Here is a 16,346-nt window from a genome sequence, read left to right as displayed (position 1 = left end):
ATATATATATATATATATATATATATATATATATATATATATATATATATATATATATATATATATATATATATATCATTAATTATATAAACCTAAATCTATAATTTAAAGTTAAAAATAAAAATGTCACTCTTAATTAAGTAAACTAAAAAATCATAACATTCAAATTTAAAATAGTAAATTGTGAGAAAAAGGTTCTAAACCAAATATAAGTAGTAAAACATCAATTTCCCCAAAACCAAAATGGTAGATAAAACACCAAATTTGATGTATGATATTAGGATTGTACATTCACATTGTTATCATTCAAAAGCATTTCAATATTCCATATACGTTATCATTCAAAAGCATTTCAATATTCCATATACATTTATAGAGACACACCGTTACGCTCCATTTGACATGTATTAAATTGGTCAATCAACAGTCTGATGTACAATTTTTTTTTCATATAAAAAAACCGAAACAATCTTCTTAAAGGATACAGACTCGCTTCTAATCTTTCTCATTTGTACAAAAGACTATTATACTTCATTTGACATGTATTAAATTGATCTATTATAAAAAAATCTGTTGTATAGTTTTTCACATAAAAAAACCGAAACAATTTTCTTAAGGATACAGACTCACTCTTGAACTTTCTCATTTGTACAAAAGATTTATCACTTAATAAACCAATCTAGTTTCATCTGATTATGTCTCATATAGAAAATGCAACCTACAAGTAGGGTGATAGAGACACATGGTAAAAACGAACACCAACAAGATCAAACATACACATTCATAGAAGTCGAATTCATGGAACTAATACAAAATAACAATAACAATAACAATTACAATAATTGTTAGAGATTACAAAGAAATTGATGGCATGCAAGCATTTAAAAGTAAAGAAATAGAAAAGCTTTATGATATTTTAATTTGTCCTTATGTTAGAGGAAAAGACTATCCAAAATTTTGCATCACATGACAAAAAGATTAAGCAAAATTTTGATCTATAACAAAAATAGGTTGCCTTTTCAAAGATAAAGTGAAGATTCAGATCTTTTGTGTGGTTTATGAGGGTATGAAATTGAAATCGGTTGACTAATGGCGCATTGAGGGAAGCAAGCAATCGTACATATGTGCCATTCGTGAGGTCACTCTGAGCTTCTCAATAGTCACAAGGTTGGGTTTTGCCAAATTGTTGATATCCTCTCTCAAACTATTCATCATACAACACCCATAATTAATCACATCTTCAATATACATAAAAAAATGATATAGTGGTTAAACCGAAAAAAAACAATTAGTTAAACTTGTAAACTTTCATAACATCTCATTGATATGAAGCACTACCTAAATTCTTGTCATTCCCATAAAACTATAATTAGTTAAACAATAAACTGATATAAATAAATAAATAAATAAAAACTAACCTCTGCCACTCGCCAGTTGCTTTTGCATGTCTCTCCACAGCTCTATAAAGACGATCCAAGGTATACAAAATCAATCCATACATACATTGCCCATCTTTCTCCTGCACAAAACACACACAATAAGCTCATAAATTTGGACTTATTATTAGTAAAAAAAAAAAAAAAAAAGTTTTTACCAGCCCCTGATCAATGCAAGATTGGAACTGCACGATTTTCTTCTCAACTTCCACAATTAATAGTCTTCTTTGCACTCGAGCAATTTTCCCTTTGCCTTGTGCCCTTGTGTCCTGAAACAATCAAATTACAAGATAACTGGGGTTATTTTGGTCTTTCCATTAAAAAAAAAAATAGGAAGAATGGAACTGAATTCCTTCCACGAGAATATGAGATACCTACTTGTTTAACCCAAGCACGCAATAGCATGAGAACAACTAGTGAGAGAAAGAATGCAGGTAAAGCAGCAAGTATGGCAAAGTTTATCTCATTCGCCCTCAATATCTGATTAAGCTCAAGCATTGCCCTGTTTGTAATAAATTATAAATATATTCGTTACAAAAACCTTATTCTATTATCAATAAATAATATTAATTTTATAACCTCAACTCACGTTTCAATGTCGAGTTTTAGCTTCTGAATCTGTCATCACAAAGAAAAAAAAAATCTCAATTGTAGATTAACAACTACCAAATTAATAATGAGAGAGTGTTAGTGAGTTACTTGGATAAGCATTGCACGAGCAAGCTCTCCACCAAGAAGATTTTGGATTGGATGCATAAGCTCCAACTCGTATCTACATTGATTCAAAAATCAGACAATAATAAATAGTGGATCACTGGATCGTGATAAGTGCAAGAAATAGCAACCTACTTTCGTTTATTTATGTATTATAGCATCCGACTTTCATTTCTTTCTATTACAACATTGTACTTTCAATTTTTACTTTTTGGTATTACGGCATTGTAGTTTGAAAATCTACCAAGTATAACATTGTACTTTTGATTTTTTTTTTTTCTTATTAGGATGATATTGCTATAACTGGGTGAAAGTCTCAAAGTAAAATGTTGTAATAGGAATAAATGAAAGTAAGATGCTATAAGAAACAAAATCAACGGAAGTACATTGTTAGTTTTTGCATCGCCTATATAGGTGGAGGGTAAAAAGTTCTATGACTTAAAGTCAACTAACACCTCCGATCCTCAAAAATGTTTTAGTGCACAAATAATTTAATACAAGTGTTTTAGTGTATGACTATTATATCAACAAATAGCAACGTACTTCCATTTATTTGTTTATAATAGCATCTTACTTTCATTTCTTAGTATTACAACTTTATACTTCCAATCTTTTTTTCTTTTTAAGCATTATACTATGAAAAATCTACCCAGTTATAACATTGCACTTTCGGTTTTTTATTATAGAAGTAAAATTACCTTGTATTTGGAGTTTTGGACAACATTGCTATAATTGGGTAGATTTTCCAAACTACAATGCTCTAATGAGAAAAAAAATGTATGATGCTATAATAAATAAAAGTACATTGCTATTTTATTGCAACTAACATATAAAATACTCCTTAACAATTGACAAAATAGAAAAATCACAGAGACAAAATAGGGCGAGCAATTTTGTTAATAATATTTTGTAGTAGCTACTAATGTCTAATACTATTACCTGCCCATAACTATTTCAAGCATCTCCTGATCGGATGCATTTTCTGGAAACTTTTGGCCTTTAGTATTCTCACTGAATGCCAACAGCATTCTGCAAAAAGAGTATATGAAGTTTCAAATTTGGAAAATAGTAAAACATTATATGCAAAATTTTGAAGCATGGGACTTACCTGTGTAGTGAATTAGAAGTTAATTGCACTTCTTCAAGTTCCATTACTCCTTTGTGCCTCTTCCTGAATGTCTCAAAAAGCTCATCTCTTATAGCAATAAGCTGACATATCATCATCATAAAAAGGAATCAGAATACATACAAAACCAAAGAAGAAACTAGGAGATTAACAATGAAGTAGAAGAGTAGGAATTGTAGAGTATCACAAGTCTTACAGGTTGCTCTACATGGTGATTCAAAAAGTCAGTGACAGAGGCTTTTGCATCACGAATCCAGTTGTCAATGTCAGGACTTCCTGCCAATCTGCTATGACCTACAAGCCATACTGAAAATAATGAAATTCCTACAGCTCCAACAGTGTAGCGCATCCAATGACGTGTCATTGTCCTTGGCTTTTGATGTTTTGCAACCTAGGACAAACCATACCATATCTTAGTTTTCAAAAATATATATCTATATCATCTAATAAAGGTAGGTACCTTACAAGCCTAATCATTAGATACAACATAAAGTGTAAAACTCTTTTCAATGTACCAGTTTATTGAACTACACCAAAAGATGACATTTTCAAATGCTTAAATGAGTCATGATTATCATCGATTGTTTCATCAACCAAATGCTTAGGTTGCTGTACTAAAAATGTTTTGAAGGTTGTACTAAAAACTGCATAGGCTAAAGTGTTGGTAAATGTCAATCATTCAGCCTCCAAATAAGCAGAATGTTTTCTAAAGCAAAAATATAAATGGAAAATGTCACGGGTTTCAATCTTTTTTCCCAATAATTTCCCTTTGAAGAGCATGGCCAAAACACAGTGTATGCTTGGTTTCTTCTAAAGAATAAACTATGTCCACAGCCATACAATCGAGTTTGAATTATCAAAGGATTGTATTTATAAGTGGGGAAAGGGGAAAGATGTTACCAAGAGTGATAAGTAGACATCCAGCTTGTTTAGATTCAAATAAATCAAGTTGATGGCATCTCTGATCTCACAATCAGTCCACTGAGAACTTTCTTGGTTTACATCTGGCAGTGTCTCAAACATCAAAGGAGACGAGTAACTCCCATCAACAGAAGATCCAATCTGCAAAATCCAAATTTAATTGAAACTTACCAAACACAACCTAAGTTCTCCATTGTCTACTTTTTAAAGTAGCGTATGAAATGGAGGGTACTTACCTGACGTGTTGCACTGAAATGGCCAATTGCTGCTTCTAAACTTAAAAATAAGCCATTTATAGTGCCTAGTAATGCAGCCATTGACTTCCCAGGCTCCTTAAGTATCTGCTCCCTTGATTTCTCAACCTCCACGTAGACCTGATAAGTAATAAAAGATAAAAATATGATTCGACATTGAAATATCAAAAGAAAGGTTTCAACTCGCAGTGACCTGTGCTAAAAATGTAGCCAGTGAGTATCTTAAGCTAGTTAAGACACTTATCCTCTCAGAGATATGTACAGATGCTGAGGATGAAACTTGCTGCATGCCGGTACCATGGAAAACATAGTCATGTAACAACTGGGCTGAACCATCAAGAAATGCTAAAGGCCCTCTCTCAAAAACCATGAAGTATACTTTATTAGAAGTTGATCCCTGATACAATACCACAGTAAGAATTCACTATGCAGGTGCTATTATGAGCATAGATTGTAATATACCTCTGCTCTAGCTTCCCAAAAGTGTAAATTCTTCTGGACACTATGCAAATTGAAGAAAGTATGCTCCACTATGTCCCCTAGAACGTCATATACTCTAGATGTCTCAGACGTCTGCCTGTATAGTTGAACTTGAAATTCTCATAAACCCAACATAATAATAGAAACGGAGATTAGGTAAAGTGTAAGTTTGTAGGGGAGGAAGTAAAATTTGATCAGAATCTAAAGACAATTTACATAAGCAGTTACAAGCACACCCCTATTTAGAATGTACATTCATACGTGAAAGGTTCGAGAGATGCCGAAGGCAGTGGAAGAGGTAGACACGTCCCGCGCTTTCTTCGTGATGTGGACGGGATGATTCTCCTCTTGTAGAGAGTAGAAATTTTTTCGAGAAAAGTGATTTTTTCGGGGAGATTTAAATTGGATAGAGAAGGGATGCAGCCGATGAAACGTTGGCGTAAAATTCTCGAACAGTATTGATAAGAAGATGCGAAAATGGACGACGGTTCTGGTGCTTTGGCGGCGGCCTGGGCGGAGGAGGATAGCTGTTCCGGATTCCAATCATCCATCGGAAAAGTGTTGGAGGCAGGAAATGTGAGCTGTTCTGGATCAGTCGTTGCCGCAGTTCCACCAGAAAATGGCACTTCAGTGGCGTCGGAATATTGTCTGCTTCACAACAAGGGTTTTGTTTTTACGTTGACTTTCCGGTGTTTAAATTTTGATTGCCGTGCAGCCTGAATTTTCCATTTTAGGTTTAGATGTTTTGTTTAGGTTGATATTTGGGCACATCACTATGATATTAGGTTTTTAAAATTTTTTTTATTTATAAAGCAACCGTATTTCCATCAAATTTTATTAATTATATTAAGAACAAATTACTGAAATCGTCCTGGTGGTTTGTTAAAAATTACAAGTTTGGTTCCTAATTTTTATTTTGTACTCGGATCATCCTTAACATATTATTTTGTTTCGTTTTTAGTCCCTTGCAGAGATAAAAAGACTATATTATCCTTTGTATTTTCTTTTCATTTTTTATTATTATCTACTGATTATAAAAATAAAAAATAAATAAATAAATAAATAAAAAACGATACACATGGGTCCCACCTTCAACCCCAACCCCACCCATCTAACCCTATCATCTCTCACCTTATCTCTCATTCTCATCTTAGTTGAAGAAACTGGGGCTCAACTCACCATCGTCGGAGCCCCCGATGGAGCCACCGGAAACACCCCCAGAACCCACTAAAAACCCACCAGTACCATCTTAGTTGAAGAAACTGGGGCTTCTCTCTTCCTGTCACTTCTCTCTGCTCCATCTCTCTCGCCGAAAAAAAACCACCAGTACCATCGTCGATTATGTAAAGAGTTTCCCGTCGATTTTTCTATACTCTCATCTGACACCCTTCGATTTCCTTTCACTCCATCGATTTCTATCTACGTTGATGCTTCTCTCCATCCTTCATCAACTTCATCTTCTCCAGAGGTGGATCTGCCCGAAGGAGACTAACCTGAAATCGATTTTATCTAGTGGAGCTTCCTTCAACGGTGATAAATTTCTCTCTCTGGTTCATTTCTTTTTAAAACAAAATTTCAAATAATGTGCATGAATTTCGATGTGGAATTGAGGTGCACAATGTCGATGGCGTTGGTTTGGAGAGAAGATGCTGGTAAACAATAATGATTTTCAGTTTTTTGTTCATTTCATTGGGGAAAGATGATAAGATAGGAAAGAAACTACATAAATCAAAAACAATTGTATTTGTATCCTGGTCTGAAGCCCAACGCGAACATTAGGTGGAGTTTGGTTTCAGATTTGTTTTCAAGAGGACAAACCCCAAAATTACAGGTCTCGGTGATTTTGTTGTTCATTTGGTATTAGATTTGTATTTTTATAACCGATCTGGGTTTTTATTTTTGTATAATATTGAATCTAATATGTTGAAAAAGGGCAAGGCAGTGGTCTTGTCGGAGAAGACGAATGGGCTGGTGGGGGTTTGTCGGAGGGGAAGAGTCGGTTGTAGTTGAGCTGAAATATATGGATGGTGGTAATGTTGGAATCAGCCGGTGGTGGTTTTCGATAGCCGGTGGTGGTTGTTGGTGGCCGGTGGTGGTTGTGTTACAAGTAAGAGTATGAGTGGGTCCCATATGTCTATAAATCATGTTATTAATTTTCTTTAGTTAATAAATAATAAAAAATAATAAAAAAAACTGGAAAAAAAATACAAAGGACAATAAAGTCTTTTCATGTTGGGAAGGGACAAAACACGCAACAAAATCAAACTATGAGAACGGTCCGAGTGCAAAATAAAAGTTAAGGTCCAAACTCGTAATTTTTTACAAACCATAGGGACGATTTCAGTAATTTGTTCAAAAATTAATTCATAGCAAGTTAAGTATCGGTCATCCGAAAGGAAATGGCCTATAGGACAACCCGTAAGAGCCAAAACAATCGAAAGACTACATGAAATCATGGTTGGAAAAATCTTGATCTTGATCTTAATATTTTTTGATTTTAAGATTCAACAAATGAAAAACGATCCCACTCATACTAAGATTTTGATCTCATCTCCTTAGATTTGTTATATAGTTGAGTCTAAAAATTTCGTCTATTCAACTTGAAATGGAGCATCACATATTACAAGAAGTCTTGTAAAACATGATCATTTCATCAATTCATCTCGAATAAAAAATAACGCAACAATGATAATCCATCTGTGATATTATGTCTTTAGTTGTACATGATAAAATGATCTTTTTTTCTAATTAATATGTTTTTTTCTTAATTTTTAAGGTGTGTGGCAACAAAAATTATGGTTCATGCTTAAAAAATTAAAGTTGATTCAACTATCGACGTCTTAATCAACATTAAGTTATAATGCATACTTCACACCTATTATCTTGCAAGCAAATTTGAATATGAATTTGTCACACCCCCGAACCAAGGATGACGGAAACGTTCGGGGGTGACGGACTTCATGTATAGTATCACAACAACGAGTATAATAATGCTCAAAGTAAATACAACCATCATAAATATAAATGAAAAAAAAATCACACCATGGTATGAGTTTACATGTTTCAAAAATCAATTACACTATGATGACAAAATGAAATGTTTGACGATTTAACGTCCCATCCTCAAAAGTTGTTGATTTCCTGTTTCACTGATTTCTCCTGAGAATACAAGTAATTTCGAAAGAGTGTCAACAATTAAGTTGGTGAGTTCATAAGCTTTTGGATGTAGAATTTGAAAACCTTTGTTTGTAACTGGATGTATACTTCAAGAAAATCCAATGTTTCCTTATAAAATGTTATGTAGCTTAAATCCTAAGACTGAATGTATGTATTTTGTACTGGTAACGTGTTTGTAATTGTAATGTATACCCAAGAAAAATCCAATATTTTCCTTATAAAATGTTATGTAGTCTTAAATCCCACGACCGAGTATATCTGTGTGTTTTGTACTGGTAACGTGTTTGTAATTGGTATACCCAAGAAAAATCCAATATTTTCCTTATAAAATGTTATGTAGTCTTAAATCCCAAGACTGAATGTATGTGTGTGTTTTGTACTAGTAACGTGTTTGTAATTGTAATGTATACCCAAGAAAAATCCAATATTTTCCTTATAAAACGTTATGTAGTCTTAAATCCCAAGACCGGGTATATGTGTGTGTTTCGTACTTGTAACGTGTTTGTAATTGTAGTTTTGTAATACCCTGTTTATTTATTAGATAAATAAATAAATTAATGAATAAATGGTAGCCCTAAAATAAATAATTACATATCAAAGGATGGTCTCGAGGAGCTAATTGTCGCAAGTTTAGAAGATGGAGGTTAAAAGTGTAAAAGATGGATTTAATTTGTAAGTATTAATGAAGTCAGGGACTAAATTGTAACTTTTGGACTTCATTTGAAGGGATTTTAGAGGTTTAGGGGTTGTATTGTAAATTAAGGGCTTTATTTTGTAAGGAATTATGGAAGGGAGGGCTAAAATGCAAGTTTTGGGTTTCATTTGAAAGAGAATTGAAGGGCAGGGACTATTATTGTCGTTATGGGAAACTTGTAGATGGAGGAGGGTATTTAAAGGGTGTGTAACCCTAACCCTTGAAGATACCAGTCGCCGCTCCCTCCTTATGCCTCCTCACCAACCGCCGCTCCCACTTCTTCACCTCCGATCGCCACCTCTCTCCTCTCCTTCTTGTTGCCGACGACAACGAGGACCACCCGCTCCCGAGACCGTTCCACAGCAGCCAACCTCTCTTCGCCTCCGTTGTTGAAGCTGAAACCACCGTGTTCGTTGTCGCTGTGGTTGTTGCTGATGGAATACACGTCCATCGTCGGGTGCCATGACCTTCTCGTCGGAGGAACAAACTGGGGAGGAGCCCCTGCTGTTGGTCGAAGTCCGTCGCCGCCGTTCTGCTTCTTCTCTGCCGTTTTTGGGTGCCGCCGCCGCTGTTAGTCGCCGTCTCTAGGGTTCCAGTCGTCGCCTGCCACCTGTAGCGGCTAAGTGGGAGATGTCTCGGTCTTCAGATCATGTTTTTAAGTGTGCACATATGTTTGCTTGATTGGGAATCAAGAGGACCACCGGTTGTCATCGTGAACCACCACCACTACCGCCTCTCCGAGGTTTTTGCCGCCGCCATACGCCGCTAGATCGACGGAAGGATCCGTTTTCAAGAAAGTATGTGTGTGTGGGTGTTTATTTGGTCGAAAAACACATCACCACCACCGCAAGGTGGTGGCTGCCACCATACACCGCCATGTATATGTGTTTACATTAGTTAGGGTGTGTGTGTGTGCTTTGGTATTTCATTGTAAATTGTAAAAGGAAATGGAATAATGAGAAAGAAACCATAACCACCACCGTGAGGTGGTGGCTGCCGCCACCGGCCGCCGTGTCGGGTGGCGGTGCGTTTTGCCTCTTGTGATTGATTCGTTTGGGGTGCTAGAAACCCTAATGGGCCCAAAGAAGCCCTAATGGGCTTAGTGAGACCCTAATGGGCTCAAAGGAGCTCTAATGGGCCCAATGAAGCTTAATGGACTCTATAGGCCCAATAAAGCCCTAATTGACATAAAAGGCCAACAAATTGATTATGGGCTAATAATTGGATTGGAAAACCCTAATGCCAATGAAAACCTAACGTTAAGAATTAATCGGGTCACACACACAAGAATTATTTAATAACTTGGAATATTAAATAATAATCATTGGCGAAAATTAATCTAAGCAATATTGGACTTAATGGGTTAAGTCCTTAATGGATTAAGTCTTTAATGGGTTAAGTAGGAAACTTAACCCTAATCATCATTTTATGTGAAACCCTAATTTTACTTGGGTTTATTGTTGGGCCTTTCTATTGGGCCTTGATGGTTGGGTTATTAAATGGACTATCCAAGATCAAGCATATGGTCTAGAGTAATTTAATGGGCCTAGGGTAAGGCCCATGTGAGGGGCTTGGGCCTAATTTGGAAAATTGGGCCATAGATGGGCCATAGTTTGGCCTTAATGATTATATGATGTTGGGCCTTAGAATGAGACCATGTATAGGCCTAGGCCAAATTTGGAAAATTGGGCCATATGTTGGGCTTTGATTCCTAATTGACATTGGGCCTACGGATTAGGCCTTGGGCTTGAATAAGCCAAGCTTGGGTAATGTAATTATCCAAAGTAAGTGTTTATGGTTATGTAGTGGGACCCAATTATTAATTGGGTGATGTTTTGATATTGACAGATCGGGAATCTGTCATCCAGTAGTTGGGGTTGAGTCTGCGGGACTTCAGCAGTGTGGGATTGTGTCTACGGGACTTCAGCAGTGTGAGGTGAGTTACCTTCCAGTAACGGTGGGTCTACGGCCACAATGTCGGCCCTCCAGTATGAGTTGTATGTTAGATGATTGTCTTTGTGATATCATCTAGGTTTGCTACTACCTGATATGTTATATGCTGGCATGATATGTTAGATGTGATAGTAGTAGAGTTCGGTTGTTAGGACCGAAGGGTAGGTCAGACACCCCAGATATGTCTAACAGTATGTGATGATATGTTTATATGCTGGCATGATATGTTATATGTGATAGTGGCAGTAGGAGGGGAATAGTCCCCAAGTTCGGTTGTTAGGACCGAAGGGTGGTTCGGACACCCCAGGTATGTCTGATAGTATGTTTGTGTTATGATACTTGTGATAGTAGCTGAGTGTGGGCGAGGCCCGTATCTCAGAGATAGTGGAGTGTGGGCGAGGCCCGTATCTCCTAGTTGTTCACTATATGATTGTGTATACTTGTATGTTATGGTTTAGTAGCTGAGTGTGGGCGAGGCCCGTATCTCAGAGATAGTGGAGTGTGGGCGAGGCCCGTATCTCCCAGCTAGCGGAGTGTGGGCGAGGCCCGTATCTCCATGAGTGTGGGCGAGGCCCGTATCTCCTAGCTGTTCATTATATGATTGTATGGTATGCGGTATGATGGGGGAACTCACTACGCTTTGTGCTTACGGTTTACAGTTTTGGTTTCAGGTACTCGTTTTCAAAGGAAGGAGTCGGCTTGATCGCAGCGCATCACACTATGTTTTCCGCACAAGAGATCTTTGGGATCACACTCTGATATGGTTTTACGATAAAATGCTTTGATTATTGACACTTTGGTTTTGACATGAGATATGAATATGAATGTTTTATTACTGATGGTCTTATATAATAATGTATTTAAAAATGAAATTTTTGGCCTTGAATTTTGGGATGTTACAAGTTTCGAAATAGATAAAACCCCTTTTTAAAGTAGAAATTCCCGTAAACTATATGTGTCGTTATCTCCCTATGTGACTCGCTATAACCATACTATAACAGAGATATTTGCTGCGTCGTTCTTCAGGCGTCGGAATCGAAATGACATTTGTCACCCGTAGACCTGCAGGTCCCGTTGGTGTGGGGAGTCAATCCCAATATAGATCTATACACAATCACCACGCTCTCCCTACAAGAGACTCTGGTTATAACTATTTCAAGAATTTTAACCAGTACTCTAAGAGTACAATGAAGACGTGTCTCACAATTTACGATAACGAGTTTACATGTAGTATGCGTGTAAAACTTTTTCTATGGTGGAATTGAAATCCCATTTTGTGTAGTATGTTTGTGTAACGCCTGTGTTTCTGGGCTTGCCATTTTTAGCAATGTAATAGTCTAGGTTAACCTTTGTAAACTAATTTGAAATAATAAGAATGTATTATTTGTGAATTATGTGAATTATGTGTTTATTTTCTTAATTATTATAATTTAATGAATTAAGAATAAAATAAACGTCAAAATTAAAGTGTGAGATATGCCCGATATCTTTTCACGAAGTTGTAGTGGCCGAAACGAGGTTTCTGAATATATATAGAACGCCCAAATCTGACTTCGTATGAGGAAGTTATGATTTTCTGAAGTTTCGACTTGGTAGTATGCAGCCCGAATACTCGATTTGAGATCGAGCGGTTTTTAGCCGAAACAATCTAAACGAGAATCGAAGATCTCATTGTTAGTAGCGAAACGATGAAAAGTTTGGCGAGAACGGACGTCGGACGAAGAAGTTATGAATTTATAACGAAGTTTTCCTGTCCCGGCCTACTAAAAATAAATAATAAAAATAAAAGTCAAAATTAGCCGATGGAGTCTAAATGAAAGTTGTAGAGTATGGTCTGACCTACGCGTGGATATAAAGAACGTCGAAAACGGAGCTCGTATGCGAAAGTTACGCAATTTAGAAGTTTGACGAGTCAAATTACGCCGAGCGTAATTTGAGTACGCCTAGTGTACTCAGAGGGGTGCAAGTTGCTTGACCAATACTCGAGTGCCACCAAATGACGCATGCAGTGATGTCGAAGTACGCCCAGCGTAACCAAATTACGCCCAGCGTAATCCCAGACCCAACAACCTATAAATAGAAACCGAGATCAACCATTTTCTCTTATTCAAACTCTTTATTCTCTCTAGTTTTTGCCTCGATTTGCATGCCAATCATATCCCGAAGCCCCGGTATCATTCGCAAGCCTCGAAGCAAGATCCGAAGCCCCGAGGATCCCGAGAAGTGAGATTTCCGAGTCGAAGCCCTGCCCGCGAGGAGCCCGGTTTTTGTGAAGATCTTCCAGATCTACCGGAGAAACACTACTTCTGCAAACCGTAGTGCTGTCCGATCATCTTCTGATCAAGTGAGTGTGTAGTCATTTTCTTCTAACACATTATTATGAAGTATTTTATACGAAATACGTGTTACGTGTATATTTTGTTGATTATATGTGTGAAGGTATATTCACTTTCTTCTATCTCATAGATCTGATTTTATTCTCAATGAAATACGTGTTATGTGTGTGTGCCTCGTCTGTTATGTGGAAAATGTATTGATTGAGCATGCTATACAGGTTTTAAACTATGTATAAAAATGTATATTTTTATCTACTAATATGTTGGGCAGAACATGGGTAGATAGTTGGTGTGTAATAAACAGATGAGAGGCCTCGATGTTGTTGTCGTTGATCTAGTCATTCAGCAGAGTATGGATGACGACCACGGACTCATTCTAGACAGTCTTGTGGAACACTTGCGGGCTCTTAACATGTAGGTGTTGTGAACGATGTGTTCACCGGTGTACTCTATCCCCCTCATGGTTGCCTTTAGGATATTTATTGCTAAGGAAGCCCCTTCGCAGTAATGTCCGTCCCGATTAAAATCCTAGATTAGGTCCCTTATAATAGATGTTGTTTTAGGGACGTAAAGTGAGGATAACGGAAATGGGTAATCGGGTTATTGTTGATTGTTGAATTAAATATAAATATTTATTGTGGGTTGAAAACCCTATATGCTCACCAGGCTCCCAAGCCTGACCCACTCAGTTTATTTGTATTACAGGAAGTGGCGCAAGAGCATAAAGATGGATTGAATCATTTTAGCATGATCACCTAAAATGATCAATCCTAAATTAGGTGATAATGCTAAAAAATCAAAAATCAAGTATTCATTAAGCATAAAATTGAAACCACTAGATAGAATCACAAAGTAAAAACCAAAATCTAATGATTAATCACATAAAAAGTACTGATCTTTTTCAAAATTGAAATCTAGGGTTTTTAGGCAAACATGGATAAAATCAGTCTAAAACTATGAAAAGAAATATTAAACAACTAAATCTTACTAAACTAATTGAGACAGTTGTTCCACAATCTTCAGATCTTCAGAAATTGATGAAAACGTGCAGAAATCTCCCTCAAAAATTGTTTGTAGTCGTTTATGATTTTAACTGAGAAGATAAGAGAGTATTTATACGCAAGCCTCATCATCGATACTAGGATCAAATCGACCAACAACATTTGGATTAAAAAAACACTCTTTTATTGGCCTCCATAAATCTTCATCTTAGTCAGTCAAATAATCCTTTATATGATCAAACCATTGATCTTAATGATCGGAATGTGAGATTGGAGTTTTTATAGAAGAATCTAGAAGATTAGCATAGTTAATCATCGTACTTGTTCCATATATGTCTGCTTTGACTCGAATGAATGTTCTGAAGAAACCTCATAAGTGTTAAATTTTCTCATTGAATCAAGTAAACATGATCTAAAAAATTCAAAGAACTTTGAATAAACACATTTCAAAAGCGGAAAGCATGTCTGAGAACAGTTCAGATCTATAATGAAATATGAATGAAATTGTCTAGAGAGATGAAAGAATCCCTCTCTGGTACCACTTGTTGAGCGTTGGATTCAAGAACAATTATACAATCAATGCAAAAGTATGGACAACGAGAAGTAAATACTATGTTATGCTCTTTGATTAGATGAAATAAATGATTACAATGAATAGCACGATTAACAGTGAAGTTATGAGCAAGAAAAATCATGAAAAATCAATTACCTTTCTAAATAACAGTCACCATATATAGGCATAAGTGTTAAAGATACATCTAATCATAAAATAAAACGTGGACATTGATAGTTAAGCACAACAAACTAGTTTAGACTAACATACACACTTCGGACAACTTGATAAACATATATGTTGAAGGAACATAATAAGTTATACCAACTACTTCAACGTAGACAACACTTCATATGATATAACTTTGGCAACCTTCAGTTTCGGACACTTCACAACAAAAAATTATACCCCAGCGTACATGTATGTGAATATGTACTAAAATTCACATGTAAACAATGAATTATAATTTTGAAGAAGAATATTTTTATATATCGATATGAATACTTATTTAGACGACACAATATTATGAATTTTAACATATTTAGACTTATTTGATATAAAATAATCCCTAAAAACATTAAAAAAAGAGTTTTTTCCTTTTTATGAATTATAATTTTGAAGAATAATATTTTTATATATCGATATGAATTTTAACAATCACCATATGTAGGTTCTTTGATTTTTTAGTTTAGTTTTTTACTTTTTCTAGTCTCATTACTATAAATAATTGTCACATTTCTTAAGATATATTATCCATTTATTTCATGATGCATTAAAAGCACGTGTTTTGTGTTTATATGTCATATAGCCTTTGTAATCTACAAATACATTAATGTTCATTATCTATTGATAATTATTATAAGGAATACTTTTCTCCACAAATTACGAATGATATTTATTTATAGACAAAACAACTAATATGGCATATTAAAAGATTAAATAATAATAATAATAATAATAATAATAATAATAATAAACTCTAGTAACTACTTAAAAAAATTTTAGGTTATTATTAAAAGGTATTTTCGTATTTTTTTTACATTCTTATTATTATTATTTTTTTGATACATTTCCACAAAGCAATGATGGTATTTTGGTCAACATTACTTCTTCTTTGCAATATAAAGATCAAGAGATCATTATTTCACCTTCCTTTAAAACATCTCTTCTCCTTTGCTTCTTCCTTCCTCCATTAACATCCACCACCACCGCCCCTAATATAACACCTCATTGGTATTATCAAATATAATTTTTGCACATAAACTGTATACGTAGGGATTTCATCCCAACAATTAGCCTAATATCTGCTTGAGGAATCTTTTCCAATGTTTCCGTAGGAAATTCTTAACAATGCTTTATATAGGAAACCTATGACAACATTCCCGGTGGAACTACAAAAAAAATATTCCATTAGGAATAGTGTGGTAGGATTCTCGTATCCTTATTATTGTAGGAATCATATATTCAATATTCCCGAAGGAATCACATATTCAATATTTCCGTAGGAATCATATAACATTATTCTCATATTAACCTTTAACCATAAATCCATTTGTTAGAAAGTAATCCCTTTCTAACAAAGTCATAGGTATAATATCTTCAATAAGCTCCTTGTAAATAGTAACCCCTCTCAACAAAGCCATACACAACCATCTTACCAGAAAGTAAATATTTCTAAATAATTTCATTGCTAAAGAGTAA

At 35.4% G+C, this 16,346-nt stretch overlaps 1 protein-coding gene across 1 annotated transcript; it reads right to left on the bottom strand.

Moving 5' to 3' along the window:
• Window positions 1-786: 786 nt before the first annotated feature.
• Window positions 787-5,686, bottom strand: LOC111915236 (protein DGS1, mitochondrial). The gene is made up of 14 exons (XM_023910916.2): window positions 5,193-5,686; window positions 4,914-5,028; window positions 4,645-4,848; window positions 4,434-4,571; window positions 4,177-4,338; window positions 3,473-3,667; window positions 3,259-3,359; window positions 3,090-3,179; window positions 2,136-2,208; window positions 2,026-2,054; window positions 1,815-1,938; window positions 1,595-1,705; window positions 1,419-1,519; window positions 787-1,204 (listed from the first exon to the last, which is right to left on the bottom strand). The coding sequence occupies exons 1-14, from the start codon at window positions 5,480-5,482 to the stop codon at window positions 1,087-1,089; spliced, it is 1,851 nt and encodes a 616-aa protein (XP_023766684.1). The 5' UTR covers window positions 5,483-5,686; the 3' UTR covers window positions 787-1,086.
• Between the last annotated feature and the right edge of the window lie 10,660 nt (window positions 5,687-16,346).

Source organism: Lactuca sativa, chromosome 2, assembly GCF_002870075.4.
Source record: "Lactuca sativa cultivar Salinas chromosome 2, Lsat_Salinas_v11, whole genome shotgun sequence".
NCBI lineage: Eukaryota > Viridiplantae > Streptophyta > Magnoliopsida > Asterales > Asteraceae > Lactuca > Lactuca sativa.
This window is presented reverse-complemented; position numbering and strand designations above follow the sequence as displayed.

Bases quoted from the DNA above. Each gene is read 5' to 3' on its own strand.
- LOC111915236 (XM_023910916.2), bottom strand. From the start codon at position 5,482: ATGGATGATTGGAATCCGGAACAGCTATCCTCCTCCGCCCAGGCCGCC. The intron at 3,668-4,176 runs GTAACATCTTTC...GGTTTGTCCTAG, and splicing joins ATGTCTACTTATCACTCTTG to GTTGCAAAACATCAAAAGCC. The intron at 3,180-3,258 runs GTAAGTCCCATG...CTCTTTTTGCAG, and splicing joins ACTTCTAATTCACTACACAG to AATGCTGTTGGCATTCAGTG.